Source organism: Temnothorax longispinosus, chromosome 9 (genome assembly GCF_030848805.1).
Source record: "Temnothorax longispinosus isolate EJ_2023e chromosome 9, Tlon_JGU_v1, whole genome shotgun sequence".
NCBI lineage: Eukaryota > Metazoa > Arthropoda > Insecta > Hymenoptera > Formicidae > Temnothorax > Temnothorax longispinosus.
The window spans coordinates 11,637,625-11,658,051 of record NC_092366.1 but is presented as its reverse complement, the minus strand read 5'-3'; the positions used below and the strand labels follow the sequence as shown (position 1 = coordinate 11,658,051).

General features: G+C 37.7%; 2 protein-coding genes across 2 annotated transcripts in view; one reads left to right on the top strand and one right to left on the bottom strand.

Annotated features, from left to right (window-relative positions):
* Positions 1 to 20,427, bottom strand: part of LOC139819413 (FAD synthase) — a 233,604-nt gene that overhangs the window by 14,569 nt on the left and 198,608 nt on the right. The gene's annotated exons all lie outside the window — the stretch shown is intronic.
* LOC139819420 (cGMP-dependent protein kinase, isozyme 2 forms cD5/T2-like) lies at positions 15 to 1,200 on the top strand. The gene is given in 3 exon segments (XM_071788737.1): positions 15 to 566; positions 735 to 870; positions 872 to 1,200. Coding segments are annotated over 3 exon segments (489 nt in total). The 5' UTR covers positions 15 to 384; the 3' UTR covers positions 1,043 to 1,200.

The window sequence follows — 20,427 nt, the reverse complement described above, 5'->3', positions numbered from 1 at the left end:
ATTTAAAAAAAGCAGCGAGGAGAATAAATTTATTTGCAATTTGTAAATGTATTTAACTTTTTATAACAGAACTAATTCGTACTGATCAAAAGTATATTCAAATCTTGCGATTTCTTTAGATTAAACGAGGAATTCCGGGATGTACGGTTACAAGACCTTCGGATTATTGCGACTCTCGACGTGGGTGGTTTCGGAAGAGTTGAATTAGTTCAAATTGCCGGAGACAGCACACGATCCTTCGCTCTTAAGCAAATGAAGAAGGCGCAGATTGTCGAGACGCGACAGTAACAGCACATTATGTCAGAAAAAAGGATCATGAGCGAAGCGGATTGCGATTTTGTAGTCAAACTTTTTAAGACTTTTTAAGATCGAAAGTACCTCTACATGCTGATGGAAGCTTGCTTGGGTGGCGAGTTATGGACCGTTCTCAGGGACAAGGGACATTTCGATGATGGTACTACGCGCTTTTATACTGCATGCGTTGTGGAAGCATTCGATTATCTGCACTCCAGAAACATCATCTATAGAGATCTTAAACCGGAAAACTTACTTTTGGATAATCAAGGGTAAGAATACATTCATCTGTATAATAATGATGTATTATTTTTAAAAAATTAAGGAATTTTTACGGACATATTAAGATATTATTATTTTCAATACATCGAAAAACAGATGCTCCGTAGTACTTAGCAGATGGATTTAGATTTCATTGTATTATTATTATTATTTTTTAGATATGTTAAACTTGTGGATTTCGGTTTTGCCAAACGGTTGGATAACGGAAGGAAGACGTGGACTTTTTGTGATACACCAGAATACGTGGCACCGAAAGTCATTCTAAATAAAGATTATGACATAAGCGCCGATTATTTATTGGTCCCTTGGCGTTCTCATGTTCGAATTACTTACGGGTACGCCTCCTTTTACCGGCGCTGATCCAATGAAGACGTATAACATTATCTTAAAAGGAATTGACGCCATAGAATTTCCCAGATCCATCACGCGTAACGCAATGGCGCTCATCAAAAAGCTTTGCAGGTAAATTATGATACGCTTTTACGTATTGGAATATTTCATATATATTCTTGGGTAAATATTTATAGCATAACAACATGTTTGTTGACTGCAATACGAATGTTAAACATTCAAATTTCTCGAACAATAAACAAATTACTTTATGTGTTTTCAAGGATAATCCGGCAGAATGTCTTGGATATCAAAGAAGCGGCATCAGTGAAATACAGAAACACAAGTAAATATATTTCTTAGCATTTTAAGGATATAAAAGAATATTATAACAATTTATTTTTATGAATCCATTACAAATGGTTTGATTGGCTTTAATTGGAAAGGTCTGAAAACGAGGACTCTGGATCCCTCAATACTACCCCGAGTTCAAGGCTCTACAGACACTGCAAATTTCGATGCTTATCCAGCTGATTCTGATCCACCGCTACCCGACGATATTTCCGGTTGGGATAATGATTTTTAACGCAAAAAGTTCAAGGGACTACTATTTAATATTCGCGTTTTTACTAGCAGGAAATTGTAATAGGACGTAACGATCTCTCGATCATACGAGATAATTGGCGACACCTGCATTTATTTATACTTTTCTCATACTACGTGATATACAGATTAGGGTAGACCGGGGCACGTTGTCACACATTTTTTTCAATATTTTTTGTATTTTTTACATTCAATATTTAAGAGTACTTTGATATGCCAAAATTTCGAGTGAACCCTCAGCTTCAATTAGACAGTATCGAATTTTGTGTGATTGTTACTCTACAGTTGTTACATAACAATAAATAACGACAAATCGCTTGTGACAACGTGCCCCGTGACCGGGGCACGTTGTCACATCAAATGTAATTGCATGCAAAATGTAATCCAAACTGTATACAACGTAAATATCAATATATTATAGTGCGCTGCAATGTAAAAAAGTAAAATCTTTCACAGAAACATTTATTTTATTTCAAAAAAGTACAAAAAGCACGAAGTTTTCGTCCTAATCTAAATAGGCAAGAATTCCACTCGAATGCGCAACTTATTGATAAACATTTTTTCTTTTATAATCATGTCGGTGATTAAACATAAAATATTTTTATTCGTTATCGTTATCCGAAGATTCGCAATAGATTCCCATCAAATTCGTGACAACGTGCCCCGAGGGCATTTTTTTACTTCAAACAGCCTCATGTCCGACACGTTTGAGATATTCGTAAGGTTAGGTACTGCACGCGGTAGGTAAAAGTACATACTTTAAGATAATATAAAGGTCTATTCTAAAAAAACATAAGCTTCATGTCCAGTACGTTGAATATTAGACAATAAAATTTTACTTACGGTCGCAAAAAACTTTCAAGTTGATTTTACGTCAACACGGCTGGCGCAATCTCAAGACTGTAAACACACCAAAGATGGGCATACACTAACACATTTTGGGAATGACGGGTGCTGCCCTCCGGTTATTAGTTTTTTAAATAAAGCCAAAGTGACAACGTGCCCCGCGTGACAACGTGCCCCGGTCTACCCTACAGTCGCATATTATCATATTTTTACATTTTTTTGTCATATCTCGCAGTATAATCGTGATTCGAACGAAGAAAACTGCATTGTGATAAAATTTAGAATTTTTATGAATTTTGGATGATATTAGCAAAAATTTAAAAAGAAAGCTTTAGTGCTGCGAATCTTGTATTTATGTCGCGTTTAGCGGGCTCTAGAAATATCTTCTCCAGTGTTACACATTGTAATAGGATACATATGCAAGTGTCAAGTGCCATTATTACCTCGAAGAGGTAAATTCATACATGTCATACTTATGCTCAGAAACGCGGTCACACGCAAGAAACAGTCAGCTCAAGTCCAAGGGACCTCTTGCCATCCATTTAACTTGTCAGAATGTGCATGTGTAGCTCGATCGGTCAGATGTTAAATTTTTTATGGCAAGTTCATTGTTGTTTGATTTACTTTTTAGAGTTTATTGTAATAATTATATTTTAATTAATTATAAATAACATGACTATTGTAAATAATGAATTATAAATATCATATAAATTTTAAATGTGAATTTTATATTATGCAATTACATGAACGAATACTACCTTTTAAACATAAACAAAGTTTTATTAATAACAACATATGACATATCAGTTTTGAACATCTTCTTGACAGTTATAACATGACCACTGCATAGTTATCATAAAACATGTTGGAAGGAAAAATATCCCCTCAACATGTTTTATGGTGACTATGTATACAGTGGTTATGTAATAGCTATCAAGAAGATGTCTAAAACTGATGTTGATTAACTCATATATTGATTGTTAAAACATCAAAGTTTCGTCAATTAAGTCATATATTGGTCCTATTCTTGCCGTCATTAAGACGTCAGAAAATGACGTCGCGAGGATATGACATATCGACGTCATTTTCGGGTCTCACGAGACCTATGTAGGACGTCAGATTGGTCATTTTGTGACTAAAATTCACCGTCATTACGACGTCATTTTGCTACTTGGGAGGAGTAGAGCTAAAAGAGTTGGAAAGGCTGAGAGGAGATGGTGGAGATGAATGGTTTCTTAAGATGTTTGGAGGAGATAAGGAGACGCAAAGGAAAGAGAGATGGGAGAAGACCGAGAAATCAGAATATAATAAATGGTACAAGTTAATAAAAGGGGAGGGTATGCCGGGATATCTGAAAAAGGGATGGGGAGAGAGCAGATAGAGAAGGGTGGCGAGATTTAGATTAAAAAATGAGATGAGAGAAAGCAATTACTAGGAAGTGGAAGAGAAAAAAAATGTAGGTTATGTGAACATAGGGAGGAATCGTGGGAGCATGTATGGGAGGAATGTAGGAGATGGGAATCAGGAAATGGAAGTTGGCAGGAAGCGGTGGAATGGGTATTGGATAAGGAAGGGAGAGGAGAGGAATGGATGATAGAACTAGAGAGGGAAAGAATGGGAGGAAAAGGGGGGTCGTAGAAGTTAGAAGAAGGAGGTGAAAAGAGAAGGGGAGAGAGGGGAGGAGGGTGAGAGAGAGGGGAGGGAGTGGAAAGTAGAGAAAAGGAGAAGTGAGTAATTAAAGTGCATGTTACAGATTTTATCCAGGATGGAGCGCGAGGGGAGATCAATAGCAGAGGCAGTCGAAAGGATTGTAAAGGACAAAGTAAGAAAGATGTTGAAGGAGAGGAAGGAGGACGATAGAAAAAAAGACGAGAGGATGGAGGAGCTGGAGGAGAAAATAAGGAGATTGGAGAGAAAGGTAGAAAGATTGGAGCAAGGTGGAGGCAAAAGGAAGAGGGAGGATAGCGTGGAGAGTGGGGCGGGAAAGAAGAAATGGTGGGCAGGGGAGGGCAAAAGGAACGAGGACGAATTAAGAAAGAGGAACGTGGTTATAAGAGTCGAGAAAGAGAAATGAGGAGGTAAGGAGTCAAATTGGGAGAAAGTGAAGGAGCTCTTCACGGAAGGGTTGAGGGTGAAGGTGATAGTAAGAGAGATGATAGTTGTGGGGCAGAGAGAAGTTTGGCTGACAATACTGGTGAAACTGGGAGATGAGGAAGAGAAGTGGCGGGTGTTGGAGGCGAGGAGAAGGGCAAGGAACAGTATAGGGGTAAAGATACATGAAGATAAGTCGGTGGAAAGGAGAGATAAAGAGAGAGAGGAGAGAGAAGAGAGAGCGGAAGGGAGAAGAGAGGTGCACAGGAGTACAGGAAGATCGGAGGAGGAAGAAATCTCAAGAGAGATAGAAGAGAAGCTCCTCATGAGCTCCGATGATGAGGAGAAGGCCAAGAAGAGAGAGTGGGCCAAATAGGGTAGAGCGGGACGGGAAGAAAGGAGGCTGAAGGACGGAGTCGCGGCAGAAGCGGAGGAAGAAGAAGAGGGGTGAAGAGGATTACGGGGAGGGAGGGTAAATGTTTGTGAGGTTGCAAATGGCCAGACATAGGGGAAAGAATCGCTGTAAGAGGTTTGGGTACGTTCCTCATAAAAACGCCTTGTAAACCCTACGAATACAATAAATATCATACATACATACATACATATATGAAATAAAGGTAGAAAAGACTGAAGAATATAATAGAATTAGAAAAAAGCCCGATATCTCAATATCTTAATCTCTTAATATCTTAAAATTAGCGAAAGTTGGAGCAAGCACGGACATTTCTCAAAAAATTAAATATTTTATTAAAAAAGAACCACTTTACCGATCATCGCCAAATTCAATAACTTTCCTTCAATAATAATAATCTACATTAAAAAAAAAATGAGCCTGATATCTCAAAATTTGAGGAAGTTAAAGCAACCACGGACATCAAATCTGTACGCACGCACGCACGCACGCACACGAACATTTAAAAAAAATGTAATTTTTCGCCGTTTTAGAACATTCTGAACACATTGGCAAAAAAAATTAAAAAATGAAATTTTTTCACGAAAACAAAGCTTTCTCTATGAAGAAGCGGCAAAACTTCCGAAAACGTCCGTTCTCCGATTTAGGTCAAACTTTGTAAATAGGTTTTTTTTATATTAAAAAAACATACCAAAAGGATTTTTAGCGACTCAAAAGTTAAGCAACTTTTTAAATACTTTCATATTTTTTTCTTATGTCTTATGTATTATTGTATGTACAGTCTATCATTGTTTGTGTGGAATGTTGAAAAACCACGCGTGGAAAGTTGTATACCCATGTGGCAACTTGTCTCGCGTGAAAAGTGTATGCGTGGAGACAGTAGGTTCCGCCCCCTGCAGGGAGCTCCATTACCGTTAAACTAGACACATAGTGTGCCATACAAAGTACATGCGTGGACTTTCCACGCGTAGAAAGTTGTAAACCCATGTGGCAACTCGTCTCGCAGACTTCCGGTTGAGTAAGAAATGCGGGTGGTTGTTCGGAGAAGAGAAGGAGGAATTATGGATGGAATAAAGGAGTAAGAAACGAGGAATGTGTGGTAAAAGAGAAGAGACACATAAAGGAAGGACGGAGGAAGACGAGCACATGGAGGAGGAACCGGAGATGTAAAAGAATCGGAGTAAGGCAGGATGGAGAATACGGGGAAAAGTGAGGTTAAGTCGGAGCGAAGCAAAACCAGGAGAAAAGGCGAGAGAAAAGGAAGGATCGTCAAGGAAGGGGACCGGAAACAGTAAGGAGAAGAGAGGGAATTACAAAGAGAAAGTGAAGAGAGGCGAGATGGCGCTGAAGCGAAAATCGAGACGACGCTACTTGTCGGCGAGTTGGCACCTGTGCGAGAAGCTGTGGCTGAGACGGCGCGGGGTGTCGGCCCCTCCAAAAGAGTGGGTTGGCACCACTGCGGGGCGTCGAGGCACAGCGTGAGAACGCGCGGGCAGATGAGAGTGACAAACGGGTGGACGGCAGGCGGGCACCCCTGCGGGACGTCGAAACGAGGTTTGAGATAGAAAAAAAGAAGAATTAAGAAAGCAAGAGGAATTGCAGCGTTAAGTAGAAAAGGAGAATGTGAAGAGGAAGCAAAAAGAGGAACAGGCTAGACAAGCTGAGGAAGCAAAACGTAAAAATGAGGAGAGAAAGAGAAAGGAAGAGGAGAAGAAACGAAAAGAGAAAGAGAAACGTAAACAGGAAGAAGAGCAAAAGAAAAAAAACACGTAGAACTACGTCTACTGCACTGTATGGGCACAGCAACAACCGTGCCGCAAGCAACACGTAGAACTACATCAACTGTCAATGATGATGATTGACGTGATCAAGGAAGGCCAAGGCCCACACCGGGCTGTAGCGCCGAGTTCATCATCAGTGACAGTTGACGTAGTTCTACGTTGTTGCTTTTTGTTTTTTGTTTTTGTTTGTTTTTTTGTTTGTTTTTGTTTGTTTTTTTTTTCTTTTTTTTTGTTTATTTTTTAAGCAACAACGTAGAACTACGTCAACTGTCACTGATGATGAACTCGGCGCTACAGCCCGGTGTGGGCCTTGGCCTTCCTTGATCACGTCAATCATCATCAATGACAGTTGATGTAGTTCTACGTGTTGCTTGCGGCACGGTTGTTGCTGTGCCCATACTGCGCAGTAGACGTAGTTCTACGTGTTTGCGGCACAGTTGTTACTGTGCTTGTTTGATTTTTTCAAACATAAATTTATTTTAAAGAAATAAAACAATAAATGTTTTTCTTATTTTTCGTCTATATTAATTTTACTTACATTTCAAAGGGGAACTAAAGATATAAGAACTCATTTCTCTCTCTCTCTCTCTCTCTCTCTCTCTCTCTCTCTCTCTCTCTCTCTCTCTCTCTCTTTCTCTCTTTCTTTCTCTTGTTTTATCATAAATGGGACTTCTTAAGCTTTAAATTGAGATGTCAATGATTACTCTACGATTATTAGTTTCGAAGATATAAACGTTCAAAGTATGACATGTTTTCGTTGCATCTGCAAGAAATTTAGCTAAACTTTCTAACGCTACTATATCTAAACGGAAAGAAATAGAGAGTTCGGGCTAGATTTATCATAAATGGGACTTCTTAAGCTTTAAATTGAGATGTCAATGATTACTCTACGATTATTAGTTTCGAAAATATAAACGTTCAAAGTATGACATGTTTTCGTTGCATCTACAAGAAATTTAGCTAAACTTTCTAACGCTACTATATCTAAACGGAAAGAAATAGATAACGAAACGGAAAGAAATAGAGAGTTCGGTCAAGATTTATCATAAATGGGACTTCTTAAGCTTTAAAATAAGATGTCATTCATTACTCTACGATTATTAATTTCGAAGATCTAAACGTTCAAAGTGTGACATATTTTCGTTGCATCGTCGCATCCGTGGGTACCCCCCATACCGCGGAGAAAGACGTAGTTCTACGTCAAAAAAGAGAAAACGTAAAGAGGAAGAGAAAGAGCGTGAAGAAAAGAGAAAGCAGGAAGAAGAGAAGAGAAAGCGGGAAGAGTTTAGAAAACTAAAAAAAAAACAGAAGAAAGAGGAGAAAAATAAGAAGAAATTTGAGGAAAAGTTAAAAAGACAGGAAGAAGAGAGACTCAGAAAAGAGGCAGAGACGACAGGCGGAAATTCAGCCACCTTTCAGAAGCTGATCTCGAGGAAAAAGGAGTAGCAGCATGGAAGATAAGGAAAACGTAAGCAAAAGGAAAGGAAGAGAAAAAGAAGGTAACAAGAACATCTAGAAGAATGATAAATAAGGAAGGTTATTATATGTTAAGAACAAACATTAAATGTTGGTAGCGGAATAACAAGTGTGTAACATAATGTAAAGGCGTTTTTTCTGTGATATAAAAATGGTGTATTTTAATATAGTGGAAAGAAGGTTCACAGAAAATAGCAAAAGTAGATAAGGTTAATAATAAGTAACTATTTGTTAAGACAGCGTAGCTATGAAGGATGCGTGAGGAAGAGAGAGAGAGAGGGGGGAGAGAGAGAAAGTGTGTATGTGTGCGAGTGCGTGAGAGAGAGAGAGAGAGAGGGGGGGGCCAAAAAGTAAACGAAGAAGGGAAGTTATGGTAAGGTTAAGCAGAAGCTTGAAATGAAATAAAGAACAGAACCAAAAGTTAAAACATCGATAGAGGCAAGTATGGAGGGGAGGAGGAAGAAGTAGATGGAAGGGAGATGGAGGAGGATTAAAGAACCAAGAGAGATAGGATAAGAAATTATGGAAGAAATAAGACGAAAAGGAAAGGAAGTGGCGGAAGAGAAGGCCGGGGGAGTATTAAGGAAAAGGGAGGGCGGGTACTAATTAGCATGTGAGGTCGCCCAATGGCCAGGATTTGAAAGAAAAATATTTTGTAAAGGGTTGGGTACGTTCCTGAAAAACGCCTTGTAAAGCCGCGAGGCACACAATAAGAAATATATTATATTAACTCGTCTCGCGTGGAAAGTGTATGCGTGGAGGCAGTAGGTTAAAAATGTTAAAAAAGTTACTTAACTTTTATTAATCAATTAAGGTAAAACGTCATTTTACGGTCAGGACTGAATCTTGGTAGCCTAAAAATATTATTCGTTGAATTATATGTAGGGGAAGGTGCTGTACCTTGGCTACAGCTGTACGTTGGAACACTGTCGTAATCGAATAATGTTCGCATCTGGCGATAGTTTATGGTACTAATTGTTGAGTTAATTGATAATTTCTTTAAATCTGTAGTTTTGTGTCGTTGCGATTATTTACACGTAAGTTATATCGAATTTTGTATTTTATGACGCGTAAAATAAATTTATTGAGATTTGTACTGTGATTTTTGTATTTTTTTGAAGTGAAACTTCTTTAGGCACGGTAGTGAATTCGATTCGCGACACGAAAAAGTGTAACGGAAGTGAAACTTCTTTGGTACGGTAGTAAGTTCGATTGTGCGACACAAATAGTGTAACGAAAATTTGACCAATAGGCGTACGGAGTTGGCGAAATGGTTCTTCTTCTGGCACAGTAGTAAGTTCAATTATGCGACACGGAAAGTGTAACGAAAATTCGACCAATAGGCGTACGAAATGAAACTTCTTTGGTACGGTAGTAAGTTCGATTGTGCGACACGGAAAGTGTAACAAAAATTTGACCAATATGCATACGGCGTTGGCGAGACGGTTCTTCTTCTGGCACGGTAGTAAGTTCGATTATGCGACACGGAAAGTGTAACGAAAATTCGACCAATAGGCGTACGAAATGAAACTTCTTTGGTACGGTAGTAAGTTCGATTGTGCGACACGGAAAGTGTAACGAAAATTCGACCAATAGACGTACGAAATGAAACTTCTTTGGTACGGTAGTAAGTTCAATTGTGCGACACGGAAAATGTAACGAAAATTCGACCAATAGGCGTACGAAATGAAACTTCTTTGGTACGGTAGTAAGTTCGATTGTGCGACACGGAAAGTGTAACGAAAATTCGACCAATAGGCGTACGAAATGAAACTTCTTTGGTACGGTAGTAAGTTCGATTGTGCGACACGGAAAATATAACGAAAATTCGACCAATAGGCGTGTGGCGTTGGCGAGACGGTTCTTCTTCTGGCACGGTAGTAAGTTCGATTATGCAACACGAAAAGTGCAACGAAAATTTTCGACCAATTGGCGTACGAAATGAAACTTCTTTAATTGGTACGGTAGTAAGTTTGATTGTGCGACACGAAAAAACGTCACGAAATAGTGTCACGAAAATTCGACCAACAGGCGTACAAAGTGAAACTCCTTTTGGATCGGTAAGTAAATTCGATTTTGCGACTCGAAAACGCGTCACGAAAATTCGATCAGGCGAACGCAAGACGGATATAGTGAGAACTGCGTATAACACTATATTTTCGAGTTGCGGGCGGCTTGGAGTGACTAATTCCGGTGCATTGTTTTTGTATTAATTTCAGAAAAGTTATGGCAAAATTTTGCCTTCAGAAGTTTCACTTCTAACGCGCGTGGCGACCACACGCATGATTTTATTTATAATAAAGATATAATAGTTATCAGCCATAATAATTCTAGTAAGAATATGTTAAATATGTAGAATAATGTAGTAAATTATTTATAACTTTATTTATAACCTATATAAACTGTTAACTAATTCTTTATTAGTATAATTGATTTCTATGTACCTTGGAACATGACGGTTGATGTACCTTGGAACGCTATTTCGAAAGTATATCAGCTGATTGTTATCTTTATATAACTTTTAGTTATTTGTTTAACTACAATTTTTTCCATTTTTAACACAACCAGATAGCCAAATGCTGTGATTTTGCTACTATGTTGCCAACAAACAACTTGTCGTTAATGCAACTAATTTTGGCAAACTCGGGACATGGTGAGACAGCATTATGCTTGTCGGGTTGAACTCATATGAATTATATTTCTATTAACAGCAAATTGATTGCCACGTGGCAGCATCAATTTGTGAGGGATTTGTGACAATTTCATATTGTCAATACTTCGTTAGCAACAAGATACAATTAAAAAACTTCATAGCTTGATGACATATACACAATAACGGATGGAAATCAAGCTCTCATTAGTTGGCAGGACCAAATCAGCAAAATCGAATGCGACCTAAAACTATCCTTATTGCTTATCCTCGCAGGGTTTGCAAGGCGTTTTTTCTTAGGAACGTTACCCAAACCTCCACAATGCTACCCTTCTCCTTTCACTTTGTAACGATGCGCCCCGCACGATAAGGCATCGTCCCCGGCCATCTCCCGCCGGATGCCGCCCGACCGATCATCCGTCGGGCGAGGACAGGGCGCGGTGCACCCACATTTTTTTAAACGTTTAAAACGCACCGTGTGCGCGGGGAACCCGCCGCACCGGTGCCTTCCCGCACGACGCCGACGAGCGCCGACGGGAGCCGATCCCCGCCGAAGACGAGCGCGCGGAATCGCGCCGCTCCCACCACCGCGCGATTCGCCTGACGATCGGCCCCCTCCTGCCGACCTCGCCGCGCCGGGCGATATATAAGCCGGCGCGCTCGGCGAGAAGACACTTCGTCTCTACCACGGCATTCCGCTGCTCCTGGCGAAGCCTATCCTCCAGATTCCAAGGCAACACACAAAACGAGGTCCAGAGTGAGCCTCGACTGAGCGTTCTCAGGTGTCTCCGAACTCCATCGCACTTACTCCCGACGGCCACGGCACAACGAGGTCGAGCGTGCTCGGCCTCGTAGCGAGGGTTCTCGCGACCGTAACCCGGGGATCCCGCAATTCTCCGTTGCATATAACGCGTTCCCGCCCACGGTCTCAGCCTTGCCGGCATACAGCACGAGGTGCATACGCCCCGGTAAAACACCGCGTCCCTCGAGTATTGTAAGCCCGCCTTCGTTTTATCGTCCGAATGTACGGGCACCACCGAGCATTGTAATATACCGCGTTTCACTAGTCTCTGTAAAGTCGCGTTCCGTTATTATCTCGTATACCGCGCCGAGTGCACATGTACTACCGATTCCTGTAATTCCCGCGTCCTGCTGTAAAGCCGCGTCCATTATTATCTCGTATACCGCGCCGAGTGCACATGCACTACCGATCTGTGTAAATACCGCGTCCTGCCGTAAAACCGCGTCCATTCCTATCTCGTATACCGCGCCGAGTGCACATGCACTACCGATCTATGTAAATACCGCGTCCAGCTATCAACCCGCGTTCCGCATGGTCTGTAATTATCGAATTGAATAAAGCTTTCTATTGTACCTTACGATTGATTATTGTCTCTGGGCCTTTCAGTCGAACTCCTGATCCGGCAAATTAGTCCGCGTTCGACGATAAAGTTGGGCCGTTACAACTTTAACCCGTTGGACCAATGGTTTAACGTCTCTTCCGAAAGATGAAGCCCAGTTTCCATCTAGGGATACCTTCTCTCCGCTAGATGGGGAGGGGGCAGCGTTTTTCTTGAGAAAATTCTCAGTGGCCTAGCGGGATTCGAACCCGGCTATTGCAACCGGCTCCGGATTACGAATCTGGCGCTCTACCCACTAGACCAGCCGTCTCCCCAATCGAATGCGACCTAGTGGATGATTTAGTACTCATTTTGTACTATTTTGTACCATTAATAATAATTTTGTACCTCGTGCCATTTCGAAAAAAAACCGCGGCGCTGCTACCTTCATATTAAGCTAGCAGGACCACAAAAAAAAAAGAAAAATAAAATTTAAAGACAGAAATGCAAAGGACTGAATTTGTACTAATTTGTACCACCCAAAAAAACTTCCTATATTTATCCCTTCTGCTTTAAACAACCCCTAATTGAACTCAGCCCTGTTAAGCTAAAGAATAAAGTACTTTTTCTTATCAGCAGAAACAATCGCTACTTATACACATGATTTGGAATAATTTGTACCACGAAAATATACAGTTTCAGATTTTGTACCTCCGCCGTTCGATCGAGAACTACTCTCGAACCCTATTAGTCGCAAGAGTAAAGTACTCTTTTCCACGAGCAGAATCAATCGCTACTTATACACTCGATTCAGGATAATTTATACCATGAAAATATACAGTTTCAGATTTTGTACCCCTGCCGTTCGATCGAGAACTATCCCCAAACCCTATTAGTCGCAAGAATAAAGTAGTCTTTTCCACGAGCTGAATCAATCGCTACTTATACACTCGATTTAGGATAATTTGTACCACGAAAATATACAGTTTCAGATTTTGTACTCCCGCTGTTTCGTCGGAAACTACCTTCTAATTATGTTTACTGGTTATTTCTGTACGTTGAATTATTAAAAATAATTGTAGTAAAATTACTAAATAATTAAAAAACCGGCGTTGCTAACTTAATAATATGAATATAAATATAGTAGAATAAAAACAATTAAAAAATAAATAGCAACTTGAAAGTTTTTAAAAATAATATTTAATTCTATTTTTTTTCTTTCCAATCTTATGGAAGATTTGAGAAATCAATTTTGTAATATAAAATAAGCAAATTAAAAATGAGACATGGTTTTGTTTTGAAAGAATAAGATTTATGTTAAAGTATACGATTTATTGTTTACTTGTTTTAATCTTCAAAATAGTCATGGGTCTTTCGTGCTTTAGCGATTTCAGTTATTAAAAGTTTTTTGAAAGCTTGCACACTAGGATGTGTCATTTTGGAGCAACTTTTTTTTTCATTTCAGGAATAGCATATATACTTGCAGGAAGGTAAAATAAGATACCTGTTAAAATTTTAGCCCTTAATATTAATATTAACAGGTCGCTCATCGCGATTTTTTATTTTTCATTTAGTAAGATAGAAAAAATTTTATAACTATCTAACAAACAGTAATACAGCATTGCGCCACATAAATTTTCTGTAGTAAATTTACCGTTCTACAAAAAAGATCTCTTATCATTTTTTCATAAATTCAACCGTTCAAAAGATATTCAAAGTTAAAGTTTGATAAATTTTATAAAACTTGTTTTTGCTTCTTATGAATGTTGTATCATATCGACTATCAAAAATTATGAAATAATCAATACTTATTTTTGTAGAAAATTTAACGATCTACAAAAAAGGTCTCTTATATTTTTTTCATAAATATAACCATTTAGACGATATTAAGATTTATACTTTGAACTTTAAACCTTAATATCGTTTAAATGGTTATATTTATGAAAAAAACATAAGAGACCTTTTTTATAGATCGTTAAATTTTCTACAAAAATATGTATTGATTATTTTATAATTTTTGATAGTCGATATGATACAACATTCATAAGAAGAAAAAACAAGTTTTATAAAATTTATCAAACTTTAACTTTGAATATCTTTTGAACGGTTGAATTTATGAAAAAATGATAAGAGATGTTTTTTGTAGAGCGGTAAATTTACTACAGAAAATCTATGTGACGCAATGCTGTATTACTGTTTGTTAGATAGTTATAAAATTTTTTCAATCTTACTAAATAAAAAATAAAAAATCGCGATGAGCGACCTGTTAATATTAATATTAAGGGCTAAAATTTTAACAGGTATCTTATTTTACCTTCCTGCAAGTATATATGCTATTCGTGAAATGAAAAAAAAAAGTTGCTCCAAAATGACACACCCTATTGCACATGTTTGTAGACGGCTTCTATATGAGAAAAAAGTTAATGGTAAAGATAATTCAAAACTTGAAGTTGATTGATATCAGGTTGTATTTATATTCTGAGCAATTGAATTTAGCGACGGACACAAAGACCCATGATTCCAGTTTTTGTTGATCAAAACACAAAATTTGGAAAACCGTGTTTTTTTGGTATGCATTCATTCTTCTGACAAGAATAAAAATATTTTTGCAGTTTAGGCAATGTAGATGCTTTTATTCTTATTTATTCTTATATAATTTGAAAAATATGTGCAAGAACATTGTAATAGAATTAATCCACTTTATTTTCCACAATTACTTGATCGTCTTATGATCGATATAAGATCATTACCCTTTTGGACCAATTATTACACAGATAAATTCGGTTACGGTCGCATACCTGCTTCTAGTACATCCTTCGAAAGTGAATTCAATAAAATTAAATCTTTACTGTTAAAAAATTGTCCACTATTACGCATTGATTCATTTATTCAAAAACGTGTTAATTATTTACATGGTATTATGAAAATTGCCGATACGGGTTCGGTTAATGCGAAAGATGAATTCCATGTACCATTAACTTGCACACCCTTAAACGAGCCTACAATTAATACTAATTCATCAGATACAAGTAATTCATGTCCTGCATGCCAAAATAATGACCACCCAACAAATGCACATATTTCTTGTTTATGCCACAAATATGCATGCATTGCCACAATTTTCTTTATCATTTGGCGATGCTGAAGAAGGTTATGGCCATGTCGTATATGTATGATATGCAAAAATGTAGAAAATGTAAAGGACATTTTCGCAAGTCGTGAAGTGGAGAATTAGCATGGTTTAGAAACAGCAGAACCACATAAAACTAATACCTTATATCTCAGTAAAAGTCAACATAAATTAATAGACTCTTTGACATGTAAAAAAGCAGTAAAAGTACCTATTTTAAAAAACGGTAATAATTTATCTTTAAAATCTTTGAAAATAAATGATGACAATTATACTATCACTAACACTTGTGCATTCGATAGTATATTTCAAGTATTACTTGCTGCAGGACATGATTCAAATAATATAAAAATATATATGAACAAAATAGCAGAAACAAATTTATTCTTTAAACTAATTATTAACTGTATAAATAATGGAATTAGTTTTTCTTCATATAAATTACGCGCAAAGATAATTTTGGAAATATTTTCCATTTCTAATGTTGGTGGCTGCAAATATGTGAATTGTGCGACAAATGTAGGATACCTAGCAAGTATTCTGTTCAAAGATGTCCCAAGTTTCGAAGAGACATTTTGTTGTAATTCTGACTGCCCACCACGATATAAGAAGTTGTCTGTAATTCAGATAGATGAATAAAAAATCACAGAAGCATCAATTACTAATAATTTTGGTGAAATAATAAGACAGAGTGTTTACCTGGAAGGTGAACATCCTTGCTGCTCAAAAAATTATTCTGGAAGTGAAACAACGACGCTATCTAAAACAGGTAAATGATTAAATTGTTCAATATTAGTAAACATAAAGCAATTGATTACAAAAAAAATAAAGAAATTTATTGTTAAAAAAAATATTAATAGAAAGAATATAAGAACCAAAACGTGGATGTTGGGACACAAAATATTGCACCAGTAGGCAATACCTATTGCTAAACTAATTGTGAAGAAAATTAGATATTGGACCAAAATATCTTTTTATTTTGTTTTCTTTTTTTATAACAGAAAATTTTTATACGTTTTGGTACTTCCCAGGCAGCAGAGTAACGTCAAATGACGTATTAATAACATTTTAATGACGTCCCTAACGTCAATAAATAAACGTCATTAAAACGTCTTTAGACGTCATCCTGCTACCTGGGTTATAGTCTTTCTTCTATTAATATAGTCTTTCTTCCATATCTTTTACTTCCATATATTATACTTACCTTTATTTTGAACTAATATTTATTTATTTTCCAGAAGATATTGTCGTTTTTGAAATCGTCTCATTAACTGATACTGACTTACAAATTAAATTGAACAAAATCAAGAAATCGTTCAAAAATTCATTAAATGGTGTAATATATAAGTTACTCGGCGTTGTTACATACAAAAAAATCATTCTAACAAGAGGCATACAAGCAATCGGACACTATACGCCTATGTGTTTAAGAGTAAGACAAACATGGGTGGAATATAATGATCTGGAAAAGAGGGAAAGAAATATTAAAGAGAAATCTTTAATAACACCCGCTCTCTATTAATTTATCGTCTTTTTGATTAATAGAGTTATATTTCTATAATTAATACTGTATATATAATAATAAAATATAGTTTAAACTGATCATGTGAATCTATATTTAATTACCAAAAGTTACATGCATGCTAACGTTTGCGCATTTTTGTACATATCATTTAGCCGCATTTGTCAAAGAACCATACAAAATTTTTAAGTAATTATTACAAAAAAGTTAAACCTCATTAAAAATTTTAATTTTTACATATAGTTAGTTGATAAAGTAGTGAATCAAGTAGCGATTAATTCTGGGGGTCAATTACGGTTCTTGAAACGAGGTGAAAATTACAAAAGTGAACAGATTTACTAGATTTCGACCAATAAAATCATAGATACCCTAGTGAATTTCCTCACTTTTGTAACTTTCACCTCGTTTCAAGAACCGTAATAAGCCCCCTGCTCATATAAAGAAGTACTTTACTCTTGCGACTAATAGGGTTCGGGGGTAGTTCTCGAACAAACGGCGGGGGTACAAAATCTGAAACTGTATATTTTCGTGGTACAAATTATCCTAAATCGAGTGTATAAGTAGCGATTGATTCAGCTCGTGGAAAAAACTACTTTATTCTTGCGACTAATAGAGTTTGGGGATAGTTCTCGATCAAACGGCGGGGTACAAAATCTGAAACTGTATATTTTCGTGATACAAATTATCCTGAATCGAGTGTATAAGTAGCGATTGATTCTGCTCGTGGAAAAGAGCTTTACTCTTGCGACTAATAGGGTTTGAGGGTAGTTCTCGATCGAACGGTGGGGGTACAAAATCTAAAACTGTATATTTTCGTGGTACAAATTATCCTGAATCGAGTGTATAAGTAGCGATTGATTCTGCTCGTAGAAAAGAGTACTTTACTCTTGCGACTAATAGGGTTCGAGGATAGTTCTCCAACAAACGGCGGGGGTACAAAATCTGAAACTGTGTATTTTCGTGGTACAAATTATCCTGAATCGAGTGCATAAGTAGCGATTGATTCTGCTCGTGGAAAAGAGCACTTTACTCTGGCGACTAATAGGGTTCGGGGGTAGTTCTCGATTGAACGGCGGGGGTACAAAATCTGAAACTGTATATTTTTGTGGTACAAATTATTCCAAATCATGTGTATAAGTAGCGATTGTTTCTGCTGATAAGAAAGAGTACTTTATTCTTTAGCTTAACAGGGCTGAGTTCAATTAGGGGTTGTTTAAAGCAGAAGGGATAAATATAGGAAGTTTTTTTGGGTGTTACAAATTAGTACAAATTTAGTCCTTTGCATTTCTGTCTTTAAATTTTATTTTTTATTTTTTTTCTTGTAGTCCTGCCAGCTTAATATAAAGGTAGCAGCGCCGCGTTTTTTTCGAAATGGAACAAGGTACAAAATTATTATTAGTAGTAAATGATACAAAATAGTGCAAAATGAGTACTAATTCATCCACCAGGTCGCATTTGATTTTGCTGATTTGGTCCTGCCAACTTATGAGAGCTCGGTAAAACTGCATCACAGCTGCCCAACTACGGAAGATGAAAATGTTGTTGTGTGGATCGAAAAAGTAGAGAGCGTCGCCAGAATCCATGGAGTGACGCACGAAGTAGCGCTTCTTGCGGCTACTAGCAAGCTGACCGGAAATGCGCAACGTTGGTTTACGCAAAATACGGGCACGGTAAATCGCTCGTGGATAAGTTTTAAAGAAGCCATTACACGAAGATTCAAAAGAAGAACGCTATTGTATGTCTCGATAAGGAAAATAGAGGCACGTGTATGAAATTCTCTAAGGAATCGTTTATGGATTACGATATGGATAAACTAGATCTAATGCAAAACGTCACGCTACCGGAAGCTGATAAAATTCATTTGATAGACGGCATTGTGAGCAATGCATTGCAATTGAGAGAAACGGCAACGGCATTGGATACGGAAGATCTTGATCAATTCCTAGATCAAATGCATCGTATCACATCTTCATTTATGACGAAGAAAAGTGTGGCGAGCAAGCCGCAAAAAGGAAAAGACTTTTCTGTGAAAAAAGACAGTCAGCCGAAAGTGTCAGTGACCCCTAACTCAGTGCCGATAACCAAAGACAAGTTTTGTGCCTATTGTAAAACCAAAGGCCAGTGCAAGAGGATTGCTTCAAGCTGAAGCGTAAGGAGCAGTTGCAGACGGCCATACCGGCCGCCTCCTCTTCGACGGTTTCGGCAGTGGATATTGCCGATACAACGGTTTCGTCCGCATCTATAGTCCAGTCCTCGGAGACGACTACGGTGGCCTGCGTAACAGAACAAGACCGGTGGCTCGAGCTCGACAATTTCCGGATTAAGGTCATTTCGTTAAACAATGTCAAGTCCAATTTAGTAGCTCTTGTAGATACGGGTAGTCCCAAGGGTAGTCCAATATCTTTTGTCCGACCGTCCGTTTACGAAAAATATTTCGAATCGTTCGATAGCGCAAAAAATTGTCTTCATTCATACAAAGCGTTGAATAATTCGCCGATTCAAATAAGTGGTACAGTCTCGTCCGAAGTGGTTTTATCTCCGTTACCAGAATTCTCAGCTTCGATTGAATTAAACGTTCTAATAAATGATTCTCTGTCAATGGATTTGATAATCGGTATGGATTTTATAAATAAACACAAAATAAAAATAGTGTATAATCCATCTTCCGATAGTCCGAAAAGTAGATTGCGATTAATGAGATAGCGTTTGCAGATGTGATTTTTGAATCGTCTGAAAGTCTAGAAGAAAAGTTATCTTATATCAAGACAGATTTTGATGACGGAGTTAAACAACGTTTAATTTCGGTGTTCAAAGAGATAGAGTCGGCAGAGGTACCCCCTCCCGGAGAAAAATATTTAGTTAGAGTTGCGCTTAAGCATAAATCGGTATATGCCTACTCACCCAGGCGTGTTCCGTGGAAGGAGAGGGAACAAATGAGGGAAATAACAGACGACCTTCTTCGAAGGGGTATAATTAAACCTAGTTCCTCCCCCTATTGCGCGAGAACCGTGCTAGTGCGTAAGAAGAATGGTAAATGGCGATTGTGTGTAGATTTCAGACCGCTAAATTGTAGAGTACATAGACAAAAATGTCCTTTCCCTGTAATCGAGAACTGTTTAGTGGATGTTAGAAAGAAAACGGTGTACACGTTAATAGCCCGGGAAAAAACACAAACACTCTTGTTACCCGAAGAAAGTTGTTGATAAATATGTTAATGTCCGACTTGGTGAATTGCGGAATCGTAACAACAACGATCCTGTCAGTTGCGAAGTGGCCCAAGATCCTCGAAGATGCATTACTGTACCTTACGTAAAGGACCTTAGCGAGAATGTTAGCCGTACAATGCGAGACATGAATTTTAGAGTTCCTCACACCATCCCGAAGAGATTAGATTGTATGATTAGGAAGGGTAAAGATGGGCTGCCGAATCTCAGTCAGACTGAGTTAGTTTATGGGCCATTCCGCGTGAACTGGATCAGTCATCTCTCAGAAATAAATCAAATTTTGCATATTGGTAGTTTCCGACGAGATATAATATGGTGTCAAATATATTATTTTTAATTGCAAATTTTTTCGATTTATAAATAATGGAAAATTTACTGACTTTTTAGTTAATAAGTGCATAACTTTTTTCCTTTAAGTGCAATACAAAAATTTTTTAAATAAAAGT